Source organism: Antechinus flavipes, chromosome 2 (assembly GCF_016432865.1).
Source record: "Antechinus flavipes isolate AdamAnt ecotype Samford, QLD, Australia chromosome 2, AdamAnt_v2, whole genome shotgun sequence".
Classification (NCBI taxonomy): Eukaryota; Metazoa; Chordata; class Mammalia; order Dasyuromorphia; family Dasyuridae; genus Antechinus; species Antechinus flavipes.
In genome coordinates this window covers 539,921,429-539,941,498 of record NC_067399.1, presented here as the reverse complement: position 1 = coordinate 539,941,498, position 20,070 = coordinate 539,921,429, and the positions used below count along the sequence as shown (strand labels likewise).

The 20,070-nt window shown below is 35.2% G+C and overlaps 1 protein-coding gene across 2 annotated transcripts; it reads right to left on the bottom strand.

Annotated features, from left to right (window-relative positions):
* Nucleotides 1–11: 11 nt before the first annotated feature.
* Nucleotides 12–19,757, bottom strand: LCTL (lactase like). Of its 2 annotated transcripts, XM_051980808.1 has the most exons (7): nucleotides 19,646–19,757; nucleotides 19,326–19,421; nucleotides 12,509–12,563; nucleotides 12,251–12,412; nucleotides 4,306–4,580; nucleotides 3,884–4,010; nucleotides 12–128 (listed from the first exon to the last, which is right to left on the bottom strand). In XM_051980808.1, the coding sequence occupies exons 1-7, from the start codon at nucleotides 19,733–19,735 to the stop codon at nucleotides 13–15; spliced, it is 921 nt and encodes a 306-aa protein (XP_051836768.1). In that variant the 5' UTR covers nucleotides 19,736–19,757; the 3' UTR covers nucleotide 12. The 2 variants fall into 2 exon arrangements, with proteins under 2 accessions (XP_051836768.1, XP_051836769.1); XM_051980809.1 differs by lacking the exon at nucleotides 19,326–19,421.
* Nucleotides 19,758–20,070: the final 313 nt, after the last annotated feature.

The following is a 20,070-nucleotide window of genomic DNA, read 5'->3' as shown; positions in this document are numbered from 1 at the left end:
AGTAATCTTTTCTTAGCTTTGCTTCCGAAGAAGGAACATCAGTAGAACTGCACTTATAAGTATGCAGAGTGTGCAAACTGTAGGCACCACAATCTCTGTAACCATTTGCATGTGATGTAACAAAGGTTCTGAAATGTAAGAAAACAGGGACCATACACAAGTCAATATTTCATTGTTTCAGCTGATGTAACTTTACTGAAAGATTAGTAATATTGAAAAACCTTTAAGAGATCAGTTCACATTTTCACCTATTTAGATTTACTCTGTATACTGGCACCTAAATAATTAAATGTTGGGAATTAATTAATAGCCATTCCTTAAAATGATTTATAGAAAATAGAAGGCAAAGTACTTAGGATTTACTGCCTTTCAAATTTAGAGAAGTCTTAAAACTATATCTTTGCTTCTTAAAAGCATGCAAAGTTTTTTGGTTTTGTTTTTGTTTTGTCTATGAACCAATTTTTGAATAGTAGTAAAAATATTCTACTTTTTTTTCTTACTTTGGTTGGGTGGAAGGAAACATAAAAGTTGGGGAGAAACAAAGACAATTGCCAGAAGAAAGTTTGGAAGCACTTAGAAACTTTTGGCATTGTTAATAATAGAAGTATAATTAAACAGGTCATGTGAGAAATTATGTTAAGTATTAGATATTATATATATCATCTTCAGTAATGGAACAATTAATGTCTTTAGAGTATATTTTAGCTTTGTAGGGAATGCAGTATTAGTTTGTACTTAAACTATTGGAATATTTAACACTACTTTTTTATATCAAGACTATACTATCTCATTTTGTATTTTTTTTTTATCTTTTCTGCTCCTGTTTTTCAAATATGCCTTAATGTGATTCAGTATTTTTCCCTACCAAGTAGAAAATTTTAGTAGATTTTGAAATGACAGGCTAGCTTTACAGATAGGCTTATGCCAAGTTAAAAAGTATTAAAATCTAGAGCAGCACATCATTTCTTCTTAGTAAGCTACGGTTTTTTATATTTTCTTGTTTTTCATGTTTTCTGGGTGTGGTTTTGCCTAAATCTCCTAACTGGAATGTTTAGAGACAGATTTGCCTATTCTTTTAGTTAACCATTGCATTAGAAACGCTGATGTGCAATATATGAAGTGCCCCTTTATATGTTTTCAGATTGGTGCCGGGGTTTTTTGTTTTTTTTTTTAATACTACCCTCCCTTCCCCTCCCCACCCCCCCAACCCCCCAAAAGAAAAAAGTCTAATCCATAAAACTCCCAAGTTTGTTAGTTTGCCTTGGCTATTAGTATGCATCAGTTTGATTTATTAGGAGCAATGTAGTGTATTATAAACATTGCCTCTGTATTTGTAGCTATCATGTTATTAAAGCATTCTTTTTTTCATTTTAAGGTATTTGCAGTTAGCAATTTAGCATTTGCTTATAAGTAAAGTAAGAATTTGTTTTTATTTTAGATAGATGTTAGAAAGTGATTTCAGGAACATATGATTTATGTAATTCTGGATATGACCATGACATTTAGTGAACCAAAGATAGGGACAGAATATTTACCTGCAGCAAGGATCTGGTTGGTGGTAGAACAGGTTTCTGTGGCTATGCTGTACCATCTTTCCACCTGTTTAAGATTAGCTTGATAAGTAATGGTTTCTTAATAGTCAAAGTTTTTAGCCTGTTTAAATCAGTCAGCAAATATTTAGTGTTCCCTGTGCAGAATGTTTAAAAAAAAAAAAAAAAAAAAAGTTGTGTTCCTTGTTTTCAAGTTATCCAAAAATTAAAATGAGACAGTTCCCCCTTCCCTTAAGGAATTTGAGTTCTTACACATTTTAGAACACTTGAGTTCCCTTGGAGGTCTTTATATGTTCACAGATAAATAAGTACAGAACATGACAAATAGTGGATGGTGTAAAAACAATCATGGAAGCTCTCTTGAAAGGACCTCCAAGGGAAGTCGAGTGTTCTAAAATGTGCAAGTGAAGAAAGCTAGTATTCCAGGCATGGGAAATAGTTTATGCCAGAGGCACTGAGGTAGAGGATGAATGTCCTAGATGAGAGATGGTAAACAGTTCAGTTTGGCAGATCATAGAGCCTGGGAGGGGAAATAATGTGGAACCAGCATGGAAATAAGTCTGGAGCTTAATTGTGATGGGTAAAAAGAAATTGTTCTATTTTGTATTAACATTCTGCTAGGTACAAATACAAAGAAGAAACTAAACATCTTCCTGCCCTCAAGTAGCTAACAATCTAAGAACAAGAAAACTGACTGCCCTCTTTTTGCCTTTTTTTCCCCCTGTGTCTTTTCCACTAATCATAGAACAGAGCTTGTACAGTTTTTGAATATTCTTATTTCTCTGCTTTTTTCTCACATTGTATCCGTAAAAGCTTTAAAGTTACTAAATACAGAATTTAGATATCTTTCCCATGAAAAGTTTTGGAGCCATCTGGTGGAATGGACTGGACGATCTTGACTGAGAAACAGCAAGGTATCTTCTGTTTAGAAATGTTATAGAGAGCACAATCATATCCTTTGCTTTTAGTTAGCTTACCATGTAACCATTTATATTATGCTAAATTGTGTGTTATTCATATATCAATAAATATCTGTATTCATGAATAGATATTGTTTCTATTTGAATTTTTTCATTGTGTTCAGTTTCCATCTTGTATCATAAACAATATAGATTTATAAGTCAGGAAGTTCAAGTCCTGACTAATAACTTGAGAACTGGTGATAGAGGAGATGTAGGGTGAAAGTTGTACTAATGCTGTATAACCATAAGGGCATATATTAATTGGGTTAGAATTAATGTTGGTCTCACCTCTATTGGATTAGGAAATCCATTTGCAGTGATGATGCTTTTATAGTACTGAACTGAAGCCTTAGGATATCGAGGTTTATTCTTGTTGTTGAATTCAACATAAAAGAATCCATATCTGTGTGAGTATCCATTTTCCCATTCAAATTTATCAAGCAGAGACCACGAAGTATATCCCTTTATATTAACACCATCTTTTATAGCTAAAAACAAATTTCCATTAAAAATCATTTTAATATTTAGTTCCCTGAAAATGTGTAAAACTACATTTATTTCCTGAAGCTTTTACACATTTGTAGAATTTCAGAACTTGGAATGGGCTCAGAGGAGAGTATTTGGGTATGGAATGTATTAGATGATTTCTTGAGTTTCCTGTGAATTCTTGAGGATGGTCTTTTGGAGAATCAACTTTTATAATGCCCTGAATAAATGTTCTTGAACATTGGAAGAAATAAAGCGAAGGAGAACCTCCTGAATCAGAGCAACTATACCTCTAGAGGTATAACTAACCTAAATTTGCTTTTCTACAATTCTTAGCTTCTGCTTTTGTCCTCTGGGTCAAACAAGAAACAATATTTCTTCCACATGACATTCTATAAGTTTCTCCCCCCTTCCTCTCCCCCTGAGGCAATTGGGGTTAAGTGATTTGCCCAGGATCACATAGCTAGCAAGTAAGTATGAGTTAAAATTAAAAGCAAAATACCATGTCTTATTAGAAAGTACCCTCCCTTTCATCTTCTCTAGGATAAATGTCCCTAGTTCCTTTTCTTGATAATTCATAATACTGTAAACCTGAAATCTCCCTTTCATGGTCTTCCTGTGGATATTCTTCAGTTTATTATTGTCCATCAAATGACATTCCACTGAGTGTTGATGTCAAATGATCTGACTACATTTGTCTAATCAGTGTTGAATATGATGGGATTTTTACTTAGGTTCTAGATATTGTACCTTTCTGATCATACAGCATTTGTTCTTTCAATAGCCATATAGTACACAACCTGTTGTGAGTTTGAGTTGACAAAACACATGAAAACAAAAAGACCTTTTGAATTAAAAATTGAAATGTTTGCAACTAATTCTCACCTTTTAGCATCTCGTTAATGTATCCTTTGAGGTACTGTATTCTCCATTCATCACACAATTGAATATGATTCAGCTTTTCAGACACACCATTTTCTGTCACATATATGACAGGATTGCCATATTGAGTCTGAAAATAAGACAAATTAATATTTAAACCAGCTATGGAAGATACTGGGGTTAAGACAGGGAAAGTATGTAGAGAATTTCTAAAATGCTAACTTTTAAATCAAGTAATAGCAGCATGTAATTATTAGATTAAACCTATCAAAATCCCATTTTGAATTTTACAAAATTTATACTTTACAAAGAAGCTATAATTTTATATTTAGAGAAGAGTACTATCTGCAATTTTTGTCTTTTGTTTTTATTAGAACAAAGCTCTTTACACTAACTTCCTATAAAAAATGCTTTCTAATAATTACCTGAACAAAGTTGAGGAGCCTCCTAAATCCCCATGGCACCAACTGTGGCCAGTTAGAGCCTAAATCTGGCCAGTTTGGGTCAACTAATTCTGCTACATCACGATCATTTTGATAGCTGGGCCCTTGGCGGGAAGGATGATTCTTTTGTGTGATGTATCGAGTAGTGAAGTGACCTAATCCCAAAAAGTCAAATGTGCCTTTAATGTCATTTTTTTCATGGATTGAGAACACTGGTAACCTTGACATCCCCAGGCCTTGTTCTGTACTCTTTCTACCTGTCATGAAAGGAAAAAAAAGTTTCTTTAAAAGTCATTTCCCACAAATGTTTTTGCTTTCACAATATATGATAGTAATATTTCCAAATTTATAATACTTACTAAAAGAGATGTCTAAATTCCAGGATTTAAGATTAAAGTATCTGAAAAAATTTGTCTTACGTAACAATTTTAAAATGTTAAAACCACAAAAGTTTTTATATATGAGTAATGCATTTTAAATCTACCTACAACTTGAAACTTCTGGTTAAAGAAAGTCCACTTTTAAGAGAATTGTGAAATATACTTTAAAAGAACATTATGGTGTTACTATTAAATATAGCTTTAAAATTGAATTAAATTTCAGTTCAGTAAGGTAATGATCACATAATTCTTCATATTTGTCTGTTGTATATCCAGTCAATAAGGATGTAAAGAAATTGTGCAAAAAACTTCAAAACCTTTCAAATTAAATAAACAAGTACCGTATAGTTTAATGCAGAGGTGAACTGGCCAAAACAAAAATGTTGTTTGTGAAGAATAAGTGCTAGAGACTTTATAGACTATAAAAACCTTGTGTCTAAACAACAAATACTTGAGAAATAAATCGGGAAGCATTGTACATAACAAGAATCATTAGTCTTGTGAAATTCTAATAACAGTGAAGAGACAATTTATGTATTGATATTATAAACTTTAGGACAAAGATCAATATTAATGCCAAAAATTTTTTAAAATATATACGTGAGATATAATAGAGATCAGCCAACCTACCAGATCAATCAAAATGAGCTGTTCATGCTAGAAAATGCGAGATGGATAAAATCAACATGAATACAACCCACCACCATTCAAAATGAAGTTTAACCAGTGTTTTTTTTTTTTTAAAGACATACAGAAAGATACTACAAATTGCCCCCCAGTAAACACTGCTATATTTGAAAAAGCAGTCAAGATCAGTCCCAATTGTGAATTTGTTTGCAGATAGAAAAGTTTGAAATAGAAAAGAGCAATTCTTTCATTTAGCTAGGATCATCATTCATACAGATTAGAATTTTTACATTATGGTTATTTCTGGCATTAAGGAATGACTTGAAATCTATTTCAACGAGACTAAATTTGAGCTTAGAATGTGTCTTCACCTTGATATAAAAGTGGGGCTGGATTTTAATATTCAATTTGATTTAAATTTAAACCTAAAAAATTATTAAGATATAAGTAATACTTTAATGAGAATCGGTGAAAGAAAATTTACTGAAAGGTTAGCAAGAAATCCAATTAAGAGGATTCTGGGAAGATAGAAAATTCCAAGCTCCCCAAATTTTCCCCACAAACAAGACAAAATAGTACCTCTGCAATTTTGAAGCAGTAAAAATAAAAAGCTGGGGCAGAGGGGTGGTCCTCCTTGGACAACCAGAGGAGATCTAAAGAAAGACATCAGAGGTTTGCTTCCTGTGAAATGTAAGGCTAGCTCCTTACTGGAATGGCAAGCTGCAGCCCCTGGGGTTAGCTGGGTTAAAAGGGAGCCTTGGTCCCAGCCACAGGATTTCACACCAGATAGTATGGGGGGCTGGGCATCTGAGAAGGGGAAGATTGGGGGAACCAATCTTTAGTGATATCAGGCCCATCTGAGCTGCCAAAAGGTATCCTGAGCCTGAGCTGAAGGAAGCAGCTCACATCTGGTGAGTGCAAAAGCAATGGGACAGATATGCTGTTAGCTGTGGGCACTTAGCAGAGAACTGAAGGGGGCCCTGAGGCCAGAGGCACCATTCCCCAACCCCAGAAGTAGAGCTGATTCCAGTAAGCTGCTATAAGTAATTTTAAAATAACATGCAAAGGAGAAAGAAACCAACCACAAGAAAGTTATTATGAAAATACAGATTTGTCTTCAGAGGATACTGAAGCAAAAAAAAAAAAAAAAAAAATCTGTCCAACTCCAAAGAATAATGAAATGGTTACCTACCCTAAAAGGTTTCACAGATAAACTAAAAAAAAAAGACTTTAAAAATTGAGAGAGATTGGAGAATTTTTTTTCCCCAAAAAAAATTTAAGAAAAACAAGAAAATTATGAAAAGTTAACCAACTAGAAAAGCTGATCCAAAATCTTAAGAAAATTTCTATGTTATGGAATATTATTGTTCTGTAAGAAATGACCAGAATGAATACAGAGAGGACTGGAGAGACTTACATGAACTGATGCTAAGTGAAATGAGCAGAACCAGGAGATCATTATATCCTGTTTGAGGATGTATTCTGATGGAAGTGGATCTCTGATAAAGAGAGCTAATTCAGTTTCATTTGATCAAGGATGGACAGAAGCAGCTACACCCAAAAAAGAACACTGGGAAATGAATATAAACTGCTTGCATTTTTGTTTTTCTTCCTGGGTTATTTATACCTTCTGAATCCAATTCTCCCTGTGCAACAAGAGAACTGTTCGGTTCTGCACACATATATTGTATCTAGGATATACTGTAACCTATTCAACATGTATAGGACTGCTTGCCATCTGGGGGAGGAGGTGGAGAGAGAGAGGGGAAAAATCGGAACAAGTGAATGCAAGGGGTAATGTAAAAAATTACCCTGGCATGGGTTCTGTCAATAAAAAGTCATTTAAGAAAAAAGAAAATGACTCTTTGAAAAATAGAATTGGGCAAGGGAAAGCCAGTGAAGTTATGAGACCAAGAAATAATAAAAACAATATATGGAATGAAAAAATAGAAGAGATGTGAAATAGCTTATACAGGCGGGAGAGGGGAGATGAAAAGGGAAAAAAAGTTAAAGTGTACAGCAGAGAATAAAAGAACAACCTACAAGGAAATAAAGATGGATACTCATGAATATAATGTTTTCTACTATTATACATCCTTTCTTAAATTGTTTGTTATATATTTTGAATCCTCCCTGATGTTCTTCTCGGTACATGACAGTGTTCTGATTTGTACTGTTTTGTTTTTCATTTTTTCCTTTTGTTTTTTATTCTTTAAATTCTTTTTAAAATAAATTTTAAAGAAAAAGAAAAACAACTGATCTAGGGAACAGATTAAGTAGAAAAAACATAAACATAATAGGACTACCTGAAAATTACAATCAAAAAAGAATCTTGAAACAATAATACAAGAAACAAAATTGTCTTGAAGTGTTAGAACAAGAAGGGAAAACAGAAATAGAAAAAATCCACCATCACCCAAAAGAGATCCTAACAAGGAAACCTACAGGAACATGATAGCCAAATTCTGAAATCCCCAGGGTCAAGGAGAAAATATTACAAGCAACAAGAAAAAAATTCAAATACGGCAGAGCCACAATTAGAACCATTTAAGACATAGCAGTAGTGGGGCAGCTAGATGGAGTAGTGATTAGATACTGGCCCTGAAGTGTCTGGAGAAGGATTTAAGTTCAAATCCGGCCTCAGACACTCAACACTTTCTAGCTATGTGATCCTGGGCAAGTCTCTTTAAGACTTTAAGGTCTTGAACACTGTATGCTGAAGAACAAAAGAACTGGCATGGTGGCCAAAACAAAAACAAAATAAACCATACCCAGCAAAGTTGAGCATAATAATGTACCAAAAGAAAAAGACATTGAATAAAATTAAATTGTTGCAGAAAGACTTGAACTTAAGAGAAATATGAAGACAAACCACTTATTTTTTATTTGTAGAAATGTAAACCATATATGAATGGAGTACAGCTGAGTATATGATTCTAAAAAACAAGAAAAAGGTCAAAAGAGAAATTATACAAATGAGATGTGAGTTTCACAGAGGAATTAGATGGGGGAGGAGGGCTGGTTTTTCAAGAACCATACCTACTGTCATGGGGTTTGTGTTAAAGAGGGAACAATACATATACATACATATACACAGGGACACACACACACACATGCATATATATATATTATATATATATATATGTATATATACATACCCATGAGAAATGGAAAATATGTCAAGATTTGCGTAAGTTATCTCCATTGACAATAGAGAAATCATATTTGGATCTAACAGATTTTCCCCACAAATTCTTCAATATCTCCCTATTTGCTGGTTTCTCTGCTGAAATCCCCATGTTTACAAACATGCACATGTCTCCTCATCCTTAAAAAATCCTTATGTAATCCAACCATCCCCATTAGCCACTATTTCATCTCCTCTTCTTGGCTAAACTGTTGTCATTTAAGACTTTAGAACTTTGCTTTTTCCTAGACCTTATTCCAGACACTTTTCTTCACACAAGATATGCTAGTTCCTGTTCCAAGGCTTTTGTACAAGTCCCTCTGCCTACACTTAAGTGGGGAAGGGGGAAAAGATATGGATCCGGAAAAGACATGGATCCAGAAGTAAGAAGATAGCCAAAGGAAAGGAAAACAATCATGGAGAGGGCAGGGAGTGCCATTGGACCATATGAATTTGGAATACATCACATGAAATACAGAATACAGGATAATTTCTACCATGGGATGTAGCTTCCATTTCTTTTGTTCTTCAAAATATAATGTTCAAGATCTGTGATCTTTTAATGTAGCTTCTGCTACATCTTATATGGTTCTAATTGTGACCATATTTAAATTGGGTTTTTTCTTGTTTGTAATATTTTCTCCTTGGCCTGGGAGTTTCAGAATTTGGCTGTGATGTTCCTGTAGGTTTTCCTTGTTAGGATCTCTTTCAGGTGGTGATTGGTTGATTTTTTGTATTTCTATTTTCCCTTCTTGTTCTAATGCTTATATTTTCTCTTCTTGTTCTGTTCTCCAGATCTGTTGTTTTGCTTATGAGATATTTCACATTCTCTTCTATTTTTCATTTTTTAAAAATATTTTATTGTTTTGTTTTTATTTATATGACATTTTTTGCTGAGGCAATTGGGGTTAAGTGACTTGCCCAGGATCACACAGCAAGGACGTGTTAAGTGTTTGAAGCCAGAATTGAACTCAGGTCCTCCTGACTTCAATGAGGCTGGTGCTCTATCCATCACCTAGCTGCCCCCAAAATATTTTTTAAAAATCATATAAATATGGGGCAGCTTAACCCCAATTACATCCGCAAAAATAAATAAATTATATATAGAGAGATCTCTCATAACATCGCTGGCTTCTCCTAGCCCAATTCTAATTTTCAAGAAGTCATTTTCTTCTATAAAATTCTGGATCTCCTGTTCTAGTCAATTGATTTTCTTTTCATAATCTTGGATTTGGGGGATTGTTCTTTTTTTAAAAAATTTCTTCTTAGTCTGTCTCTATTTTTAAAATTTTTTTGAGTTCTTTTATGAATTCTTTTTGGGCAGGTGACCATTTGATATTACTCTTTAGGGTGAGAGGGTTTTGTTTTTTTTTTAACTTCAGTATCCTCCTTTGAAGACAAATCCCACTTATTCCCATAGTAAACTTTCTGTTGAGGTTCTTTCTCCTCTGCCTGCTCATTAAAAATAAATAAATAAATAAAGTACCTTAAAGCTTGTTATTATAAGTCATCTCTACTCCTGGGGATGGCCCCAGTTGTTTTTTAGTTCTCCCCTCTGGCCTGGAATCCCAACCAAGAACTCTGCCCTCCTGTGAGTGCCCACAGCCCAAAGCATCTCTCCTCCACTGCTTCTGGGCTCATCAGCCATGTGCTGGTCCCGTTTTACTTAGGGCTCTCTTTTGGCAGTCCAGCTGTGCTGTCTCTTATAGCAGAGGTTCCCTCACTCTTCCCAGATTCAGGCTCAGACTCTGGTCTCCTGACCCTGTCCCCGAGGGGAAGATTCCTGTGGCGGGGGCTGAGGCTGCCTCCCAACCCAGTCAGTCCCAAGGCTCTCTGCTGGGCGTTTCAGAGGAACAGCCTGTTACTTCATCCCAGAATTTTGCTTCAGATCTTCTCCAACTGATCTAGGAGAACTAGTACTCTGCCTCTACTCTGGTTTGTTTTTACAACTCTAGGTTCGCCTAAGGCATTATTTTGTCTGGTTTGTGGAAGAAACCTGAAGAGCTTAGAATTTTCTCACCTACTCTTCTCAGAATCCTCTTTCCAAACTCTTTTTTTAAGAGACAAATATAGGTCTTATACCTAAACTAGTGGAAGATACACACACATATCATACACATGCATACATATATGTGTATAGATCTCGTTGCTTCCTGGAATTTGTCACTAATGATATTGGTCTATATTTTTGTTATACACAGGTAATATTGGTTATATGTTACATATATGTATATGTGTGTATGTGTATGTATGCAATATCATTAATGAATATTGTTCTAAAATTTTTAGTGGAAACTTCGCAAAAATATTACATTCTACTTATCTAAAAAAATAATTCAAATATAATCACATTGGACTAGGGATGATTCAGCATTGAAAAAAAATAATACTAATTAATTAAATTAATATTAAAAAAGAAACCCCACGTGTTTATGTTAATAGATACAGGGAGAAAAAGCCTTTAAGAACATATAATACTGATTTATTCTAAGAACTACAAGGTATAGGTATAGAGAGATCCTTTTTTAAAAATCTCATAAAACCAGAAGTGGCTCTTTTAGATAATAAGGAAATACTAGAAGTTTTCTCAATAAACAAAAAAATAAAGTGAAGATTGCCTTCCCCTACTATTATTGATATCTAACTTTTTTTTTTTTTTTTTTTTTGCTGAGACAATTAGGGTTAAGTGACTTGCTCAGGGTCACACACAGCTAGGAAGTGTTAAGTGTCTGAGACCAGATTTGAACTCAGGTGCTCCTGACTTAAGGGCTGGTGCTCTATCCACTGCACCACCTAGCTGCCCCTCCTCTACATTATTTACATATTTCTAGAAATATTAGTTCTAGCCACAAGACAAGAAAAAGAAACTGAAGAAATAAATATAGGCAAAAGGCTAGAAACAGAACTAGGAAAGGGAAAAGAGGGGATGAGAAAGAAATGGAAAAGGGAAAGGAAGGAAAGAAAGGGAAGGAAAGGAAAGGAAATGGGAAAGGAAGGGAAAGGAAAGGGAAGGGAAAGGGGAGGGGAGGAAAAGGGATGGGAGGAGAGACACAGGAAGAGAGAAATAAAAAGGCAAAAGATACAGGAGAAAAACCATCTCTAAATTATTGGTGAACTTTTCTCCAAGCTCACAAATACTCATTTTTTTCAATATTCTTAGGTTGTTTTCTAGACAGAAAATCTCTATTCTTTGGTAGCTTATTATCCAGTTTATGGCTTATCTAGAACATTTACTGCCATTTATCTTCCTTCTATGTCCCCAGCTTTTATTCTTTTCACATAAACACTATAAGAAAAAGTTCTATTTGTTGTTGCTCAGTCATTTCAGTTATGTCCAACTTTTCCTGACCCCATTTGGGGTTTTCTTGGCAGAGATACTGGGGTCGTTTGCCATTTCCTTCTTCAGTGGAGAAACTGAGGCAAAAGAGTTCAGTGACTTGCCCAGAGTCACACAGTTAGTAAGGGACTGAGGCCAGATTTAAACTCATGAAGGTGTTTTCCTGATTTCAAGCCCAGTGCTCGATTCATTTCCCCATCTAGCTGTCCATTCTATTAGAATCATGGAATGAAAAAGTTGAAAAGAACCTAAACTTTATTCATCAATAGCCTGAATGGAAGAAATGACTTGCAAGGACTAGAATCCTGATCTTCCCATTCTCAGGTTAGCCAAACATTGTAGTATAGCACATGGCCTGCCTCTCCAGCTGGGATAGTAGGAGGCCGGTTTACTCACCAATGTAATCCTTCATAGCTTGGGGGTAGTCTCCAGCATAAATGGGGTTCGCAAACCAGCCTAGACAGAACTGCATGTATCTTTCAGCAGCCTCGACATCCTCTGGGTTAGTAATGTCCACAGGCTCCCCCCAATTGCAAGTTAATGAAATCCCCACCAGCCCTTTGGGAAAAGGGAGAAAAAAATAAAGGAACATGTCACCTTGTAGAACCTGTTTGTTCCAGTTCTATTGGTTGATTCTAAATGTTTGAGGCTTACCATGTTGTTTTTTGCGCCAGGCTTTGTGGTAAGAGCGCCAGACCTTTGCATGGGACTAGAAGAAAAAGAACACATTTTTACAACATCTCTTGCTAGTTTGTAAGCACCATGAGGGCAGGGACCAGTTCTCAAGACAACCTACCATTTTATGTCACTAAAGCCCTTGGATTGTATCTTTTCCTCCTTCCTTCCTCCCTCTCTTCCTTTTTTTCTTCTCTCCATTCCGTCCCTCCTTTATTTTTCCTTCTTTTTTTCCTTCCTTCCTTCTTTTTTTCCTTCCTTCCTTCCTTCCTTCCTTCCTTCCTTCCTTCCTTCCTTCCTTCCTTCCTTCCTTCCTTCCTTCCTTCCTTCCATCAGAGTAGGGACCATATCTTAAATTCAATGCTGTTTCTACATAATAAGTATTTAATAAATGGCTGAATGAATGTGGTTCTATCAAACCCCGCTGCCACCTTACTCTCAATATATTCGCCCTACTTTTCAAAGTCAAAATCTAAGAATTCCAGTTCAAATTCTAGTTAGTGGCATAGTGGATAGAGTGCAGAAGCTGGAGTCAGGAAAAACTGAGTTCAAATCCAACCTCAGACATTAGCTGTATTATCTGGGACAAATCACCATTATCTGCCTCAGTTTCCTCATCTATAAAATTAGGATAATAATAGTTCCTATTTCCCAGGGTTGTTTTTTTTTTTTTTTTTTGGGGGGGGGGGAATAAGTAAATACTGCAAACCTTAAAATACTACATAAAGCCTCTATGACTCCCTCCTCTGCCTATTACATACATTACAGTTTCTCCATTCTTAGTTCTAAATCATCTACAGTAATGGAGATGAATCATAATGTAGTAATCCAGACCATCAGATAATCCAAAAACTGCCTATATTTGGCTTAGTAGTGCTTCATGGCATTTTTAGTATATTTATCTTTTGGGCTATGTTTTTCTTGGGCTAAAATTAAATGAATACTTACTGCCTGAGAATATAGAGTCTGGGAGGTAGAATGCTGGGCAATTAGGGGAAAGTCAGCCCAGGATTAATAATTCATTGTAAATAATTTTAAAATGAATAACCCATAAATGGACAACAACTAAGTTTTTTGCTAAGTATTATAGTAAAGAAAGTTGACCTATTAGCTTGCTGAGACAAATCTTTTCAGAAAATGGATGATTTGAAAATTTTTCTGCCTCTAAAACATAAGGTAAGTGGCTATTTTAAAAAAACTCTGCCATTACCTTTCTCACCATTCCTTTCCATTTTTAGGATCACTGAGCATTTCTCTCTCTTTCTCCCTATCTCAATCTTTTTCTATCATCTTCAGTGTCCCATATTGTATTGGATCTGTGCTGCAAACATGTTCAATATTCTTCAAAAAGAAAAATAAAATTCAATCTTGCAATGACCTTAAGGTATCATCTATCTCTTCCTCTTTACATGTGTAGCCACCATTGTTTCCTGATCCTCTTATTCCATGTCTAACCTATTCTCTGGTTCATTAGCCACTTCCTGCCTTTCCTGCCTTTAAAGTCTTTCAAGGCTCTGTCTTCACTTATTTTTCCTCTTTACACTCTTTCTCTTGGTATTCTTTCCTCTCCCATGGTTTCAGTGATTGCCTCTGCAGAATAGTCCCAGATTTATATATACAGTCTTAGTCTCTTTGTGAGCTCCACTCCCACATCTCCAACTGCCTGCTGGTTCTTTCCAGCTATGATGATGGCATTTCAAATTCAATAGGTCCAAAATAGAACTTAACTTCCCTTAACCCTGGCGCTTCCTTAACTTCCCTATTTTTGTTGATGGCACCATAATTTTCCCAGTTACCCAAACTTAAAAATTTAGAATCTTTTTTGTCTCTATTTTTTCTCATCTACTTGCCCACCAAATCCAGGTATTACTAAAATCACCTTCTATCATAGCTCTTACATCCATCTTCTCTTCTCATCTCACTAATACCTAATTCAGACTGTCATTATCTCTTCCTTGAATTAATGTAATGGACTCCTAACTAATTTATCAGCTTCCAGTCCATTCTTCACAAACAGCCAAAACAATTTTAAAAAATTTACAAGTCTGACCAAGTTGCATCACTTCTCAAAAAACAAAACAAAACAAAACAAAAAACAATTTCACTAGCTCCTTATTGTCTATTAACTAAAATATTGGTTTTTAAAGTCCTCTCCAGTCTGATTTTAATCTCTCCAACATTGTTTCTTTTTTTTTTTTATAATAATAGCTTTTATTTTTTCTAAATACAAGCAAAGAGAATTTTCAACATTTTTGCAAAAACTTGCATTCCAAATTTTTCTCCCTCACATCTCCTCTTCTCCCTCCTCTAAATGGCAAGCAATTTAATATAGATTAAACATGTGCAATTCTTCTAAACATATTTCCCTATATGTGATGCTTTGCAAGAAAAAATTAGATCAAAAGGGGAAAAAATACAAGAAAGAAAAAATCAAGCAAATGAACAACATCACCAAGAGCAAGAAAATACTATGCTTTGATTCAGATTCAGTCATTGGTCATTATCTTTTCCTGTCATCTTTTTTTAAATATTTTATTTTATTTAATAATAACTTTATATTGACAGAATCCATGCCAGGGTAATTTTTTTTTACAACATTATTATCCCTTGCACTCGTTTCTGTTCCGATTTTTCCCCTCCCTCCCTCGACCCCCTCCCCTAGATGGCAAGCAGTCCTATATATGTTAGATATGCTGCAGTATATCCTAGATACAATATATGTTTGCAGAACCAAACAGTTCTCTTGTTGCACAGGGAGAATTGGATTCAGAAGGTAAAAATAACCCGGGAAGAAAAACAAAAATGCAAATAGTTCATATTCGTTTCCCAGTGTTCTTTCTTTGGGTGTAGTGGCTTCTGTCCATCATTTATCAGTTGAAGCTCAGGTCTCTTTGTCAAAGAAATCTATTTCCATCAGAATACATCCTCATACAATATCGTTGTCGAAGTGTATAATGATCTCCTGGTTCTGCTCATTTCACTTAGCATCAGTTCATGTAAGTCTCGCCAAGCCTCTCTGTATTCATCCTGCTGGTCATTCCTTACAGAACAATAATATTCCATAACGTTCATATACCACAATTTACTCAGCCATTCTCCAATTGATGGGCATCCATTCAATTTACAGTTTCTAGCCACTACAAACAGGGCTGCCACAAACATTTTGGCACATTTTCCTGTCATCTTAGTCAATCTGAGAAGTGTGAAGTGATACTTCAGAGTTGTCTTGATTTGCATTTCTCTGATCAATAATGATTTAGAGCATTTCTTCATATGACTAGAATGGCTTTAATTTCTTCATCTGAAAATTGTCTGTATATATCCTTTGACCATTTATCAGTTGGGGAATGGCTTATACTCATACATTTGAGTCAATTCTCTCTATATTATAGAAATGAGGACTTTATCAGAAACACTGCATGTAAAATTTTCCCCGCCACAGCTTTCTGCTTCCTTTCTAATCTTGACTGCATTGGCTTTGTTTGTACAAAGCCTTTTTAATTTAATATAATCAAAATTGTTTGTTTTGTATTTCATAATGTTCTCCAGTTTTTCTTTGGCACAAATCCCTCCCTTCTCCACAGATCTGAGAAGTAGACGAACCCTTGTTCTCCTAATTTGCTTACAGTATCGCCCTTTATGTCTAAATCATGAGACATTTTGATTTTATCTTGATATAGGGTGTTAGGCGTTGGTTAATGCCTACTTTCTGCCATACTATTTTCCAGTTTTTCCAGCAATTTTTGTCGAATAGTGAGTTTTTAATCCCAGGAGCTGAAGTTTTTGGTTTTATTAAACATTCAATGACTACTGTGACTTATGATCCAGCATTATTTCACATTATTCCCATTCATGTGTTGTTCATTTCAGTCACATCAGAGTGCTAGCTGCTCCCCAGTTATGTTTTGTCTTTTGCTTCAATAGTTTATATGGGCCATCTTCTTGTGTATTAAGAATGCCTTTCTTCTTTTGAGGTCCAGCTCTGAGATCATTATTCCTTATAAAAAGTCATCTCTCAGATTTTCCTGATGTACTTTATCTGGATCTCACCTTTGTCCCATCACATTCTATAATATTTTGGCTTATGTTGTATCCTTTTCAATATCTTTTTGTTAGCAGGGCCTAAACTCTTCTTTATCTTTATGTCCTTCATATGTATAAATAACAACCTAACACTGTTTCTTATAACCTGGGGTGTGCTGGAACCAGCTTAAACTGGTCCAGGAGAGTCCATTGTTAAATTTTCAATGTGAGCATTTACACCAAAAAAAAACCTGGTAAATACTATGAATCAAAACTTGCTTGATTTTTGTGTTGAATTGTCTAGACTTACAAAGAAATGAAGAAAATGTTAGTAATACAGATTAAAATTAAATGTGTGTTTTATGTATATTTTCCTTCCAAGAGCCAGTTGTTAAACATTTATCAACATACCACTTTGTATACCACTGCATGGTGGATATTTAATAAGCATTGAATAAATGTGAATTTATACATGAAAGCCCTCAAGTGACTATTACAAACAATGTTGGTAGATCCCATCTCTTTAATGCTTCTCCTAGTGTCTATTGATTACCTGTTATTCCCATTCAGCATAGTGTTAGACACTCATAAATAATGAGTCTCTATGGGGTGTGGTCACAAATAAAAAAATTAGGCTTTGAAAAAATAGAAACATGTGGTAGACAGCAAGGTTTCCTTTTGCATTGGAAAATATCTTATGCATTTTAATTGAACCACCTGGTCACAACTACTACTTGAAGAGCCAGCATAGTAGGAACCCTCAGTGATTAGATGGGTATTTGGTTATAGTATCAGAAATAATCTGATTCTTTCAGTTGCAAAACTGTGCTATTCTTTGATTAATATGTGAATACTTTACATATTTCTGTTTTTAGAATGAGATATAAGACCAGTCTAATTTTTAGGGTTACCAAAAGTTTTCCTTCTTCTCAAGGACCTGTCCCATTGGTCTATCATAGTTCCTAATACTCCTATTATAATCTTTTTTTTTTTAATTAAAGTCTCAGCTCCAGAAACCCTGATTAAAATTAATACTTTGTTGTTGTTTAGTCATTTAAGTTGTATTCAACTCTTTGTGACAATTTGGCATTTTCTTGGCAAGGAGTTTGCCATTTCCTTCTCCAGCTCATTTTACAGATGAAGAACTGAGGCAAATAGGATTAAGTGATTTGACCCCAGTCACCCAATTAGTAAGTGTCTGAGGCCAGATTTGAACTCGGGGAGGAATCTTCCTGACTTCAGGCCCATTCCGTACCACCTAGCTCCTCAAAATGTATATACTTTACCTAAAAGAGTCCTAATCTTCTTTAGGAAGATTTCCCAAACTCATTTTAATTCTAGTGCCTTCTCTCAATTAATTAAATATATGTTAAAAATCTCCTTTTTATCCTATATATTGTTTGTTTTGAATAGATTTGTTTGCATATTGTCTTCACTATTAGATTGTAATCTCCTTGAGTACAGGAGACTTTTGTCTTTTGACACAGAATAAGTATTTTTATAAATGTTTACTGAATGATCAATACCCATTTTTTCATCTTAGCATACGTTCACTCATATTATCTGGGGCTCATGATTTTCTCTGCCTACCAAAATTTGTTTTGAATGATGGGATTGTACCATGCAGGGCTAAGGTGCTGTAGTAATGAGTTCTTGGCTGGGAGGCAGGCTGGGAGAAGGAGGTAACATGAAGCCCATGGATATTTGGAATGGGGTAACAGGAGAGTCCGGATGGGTAAATATAAGATGCTAAAGATAAACTTTACTTTCAGATCATTTCCATTTAGGGTCACCCTGGCGGCCATCCCAGAGATTTGTCCCTCAGGGGCCTCTCAGCAAAAGCTTAGACTTTGTGGATAGCCAGTGGAAGGATACCTGTACTGGGAATCTATAAGTCTCGATTCTCCGTGTCCAAGGACCATCACTAATTCCAATTCAATCAATCAAAAAACATTTATTGTCTACTTTGTGCCAGGCACTGGGCTAGGTGTTGGGAATACAAATATATCCTAGTCACAAGAAGATTACCGTTTAAGGGGAGAAGATAACAAGTATAAATATAGGCAATAAGGTAAAGCATAAGGTAAAGAATTTACAAAGTACTTGGAAAAAATTTTGGGAAAAAGGCCATTCGTGGCTGGAGGGCATGTTGCCCCTTCACTGTGTATAGTAGTAGCACTGTCACTTTGACCTAATCATGTAAATGCTAAATAGAGAGCGGGGGAAGGTTAACTAATTAACTAATGATATACCTTGTTGTTTATTAAAAATTTCATATGGGTATTTATTGTCTCCTCAACTAGATTGGAAACTTCTTGAAGGCAGCTGCCATGTTTTATTGATACATCTTTGTAGTTCTGCCTTTGGTACCTCCCACAATGAGTATGTAACGATAGCTCAACAAATATTTGTTTAATCAACATACATATATCAATGGCTCATTATCTAACATGGTAAAGTAATATAAGAGTTGCTGTTGTTTGTCAAACTATTTCTTTTTTTTTTCTTTTTTTAAATTAAAAAACCTTTTTTTCTTACTATTTCTTTCTTAAGGACCATGCCTTAAACCCAATTTACTCTGGTTCTCATTGATTGACCAATAATATGTCCCATTTCAAGCCCCACTTAGTGGTCATTGTTTTGTTTTTGTTGGCTCAGAGTGAGTGTAAATAGGAGGACTAAAAGGGAGATGCAGATTTCAAAGCTTTGAGAAGCCATTTCTCTTCTGCCTTAGTCTATAGGCCCAGGAAGAATTTCAGCCTTTCATTTTTACCTTAATGATATGGTGGGCTGCTGTGTATGCTCCAGTACCTCTGAGCTTCAGTCCAGGGGCATGGCGTCCTGTCTCATAGCCTTTCTTTGCAACTGACTAAAAGAATAAGGAGGGAGACTTGAGTTAGTGAGAGAACACTATAAAAATCAGCTTTAAAAGAGAAGGGTTATGGTCTTTGTTATATAGAATGATTCTCTTTGAGGGATGAGATATTCCTAAGGGATACCTCAGGAAATCTAAGCAATATAAAAACAAAATATTAATTAAAAAACATTTAAAAAAAAGAGTGGGGTCCATAGCTCAGAAAATAATGGACTTACCCAAGGATCATTGAAAGTTATCCAATGCTTCACCCGGTCTCCAAACTTTTCAAAGCATAGATTGGCATAGTCATCAAAGTAGGTAACCATAGTTGCATTCTGCCAGCCTCCAAATTTGACCTGAAGCATCTGGATGCGTAGAAAAGAAAGAGAAATACATCTCTGAAAAGTACATCATGAAAGCCATTTGGGAGCCATTGGGAAAGGGAAGGGGAAGGGAAGAAACATTCATTAAGACCTACTGTGTGCCAGGAAGTATGCTAAACACTTTACAACAACTCTGGGAGGAATACAAAGTTATGTTCAGGAGACTGAGGCAGAGTTAAGTGACTTGCCCAGGCTTACACAATTGATGAGTGTCTGAGGCCAGATTTGAAATCAGATCTTTCTCACAGCAATCTTCTTCTGTTACTTTAATATGTTAA

Bases quoted from the DNA above. Each gene is read 5' to 3' on its own strand.
- LCTL (XM_051980808.1), bottom strand. From the start codon at position 19,735: ATGGTTACCTACTTTGATGACTATGCCAATCTATGCTTTGAAAAGTTT. The intron at 12,564-19,325 runs GTAAAAATGAAA...TTTTTCTTCTAG, and splicing joins CAGCCCACCATATCATTAAG to TCCCATGCAAAGGTCTGGCG. The intron at 4,581-12,250 runs GTGAGTAAACCG...CTTTCATGACAG, and splicing joins AGCTATGAAGGATTACATTG to GTAGAAAGAGTACAGAACAA.